At 55.5% G+C, this 787-nt stretch overlaps 2 protein-coding genes across 2 annotated transcripts in view; one reads left to right on the top strand and one right to left on the bottom strand.

Moving 5' to 3' along the window:
• The window catches only part of ADCY3 (adenylate cyclase 3), a 21,877-nt gene extending 21,526 nt beyond the window's left edge, over positions 1-351 (top strand). Inside the window, exon 20 of the mRNA XM_035900724.1 lies at positions 345-351. Coding sequence (XP_035756617.1) covers positions 345-351 — 7 coding nt within the window. The remainder of the gene's footprint in view (positions 1-344) is intronic.
• Positions 352-489: 138 nt separating this feature from the next.
• Positions 490-787, bottom strand: part of CENPO (centromere protein O) — a 6,384-nt gene continuing 6,086 nt past the window's right edge. The window contains exon 7 of the mRNA XM_009645261.2: positions 490-516. Coding sequence (XP_009643556.1) covers positions 490-516 — 27 coding nt within the window. The remainder of the gene's footprint in view (positions 517-787) is intronic.

Here is a 787-nt window from a genome sequence, read left to right as displayed (position 1 = left end):
AACCCCATCGTAAGGCCAAAAAAAAATATTTTCCGTTGATTTCCTTTTTTTAAACACCGCAATTTCGGTAACGCAAACCTTTTTATTAACGAGTTTTTAAAGCACTATTATGATACAGCAAGTTTTTAAAGATCTGATCCAGACTGGAAGCACAACAACGGGACACCAGCAAAGCTGCCCCGTGCCTGAAGGGAAGGAAAGAGCACGCGGAAAGCCATGGCTGGTGTGAAATTTTCTGGAAAGTTCGGTGTTTGTGCTGGAGGGGGGGGAACACCGCCCGCACGGGGGCACGGGCTGCTGCTGGCAATAACTAAACCTCGCCTCCGGCCCTCGACCCCTTCCAGCTCCTAACCCGAAGTCCTTTCGTGACTGCAGCAAGCAGGGCAGGGATTGTTCCCCTCGTTTTGAGGAGCACTGGATAAGTGCACGGGCGCTGCCCCGAAGGCGCTGAGATCTTGGAAGCTTTAACATAATTTCTCATTCCAGCCATCAGACGTTCCCTGCAGCCGTGGAATTCTGCGGCAGCAACCGCAGGGCTCAGCACCGGAACAAGCAAATAGCTCAGCACCGAGGAAAGATCATGTGCAACGACAGACACCCGAAAGCCGCACGGAAACATTGCTCTCGAGACTCAAACCGGGCCAACTGCTCCCCGGGGGGCCCCCCGCCGCAGCGCCGCAGTCCACGGAAAACATTTGCATTTCGAGATGGCTCCCCGCAGGCGGGGGAGCTCGGGGAGAGGTGTTACTGGGGAGAGCCAGGGCGGCTTACGGCGCTCCATCCCCGC

Source organism: Egretta garzetta, unplaced genomic scaffold (assembly GCF_000687185.1).
Source record: "Egretta garzetta isolate BGI_Z169 unplaced genomic scaffold, ASM68718v1 scaffold218, whole genome shotgun sequence".
NCBI lineage: Eukaryota > Metazoa > Chordata > Aves > Pelecaniformes > Ardeidae > Egretta > Egretta garzetta.
This window is presented reverse-complemented; position numbering and strand designations above follow the sequence as displayed.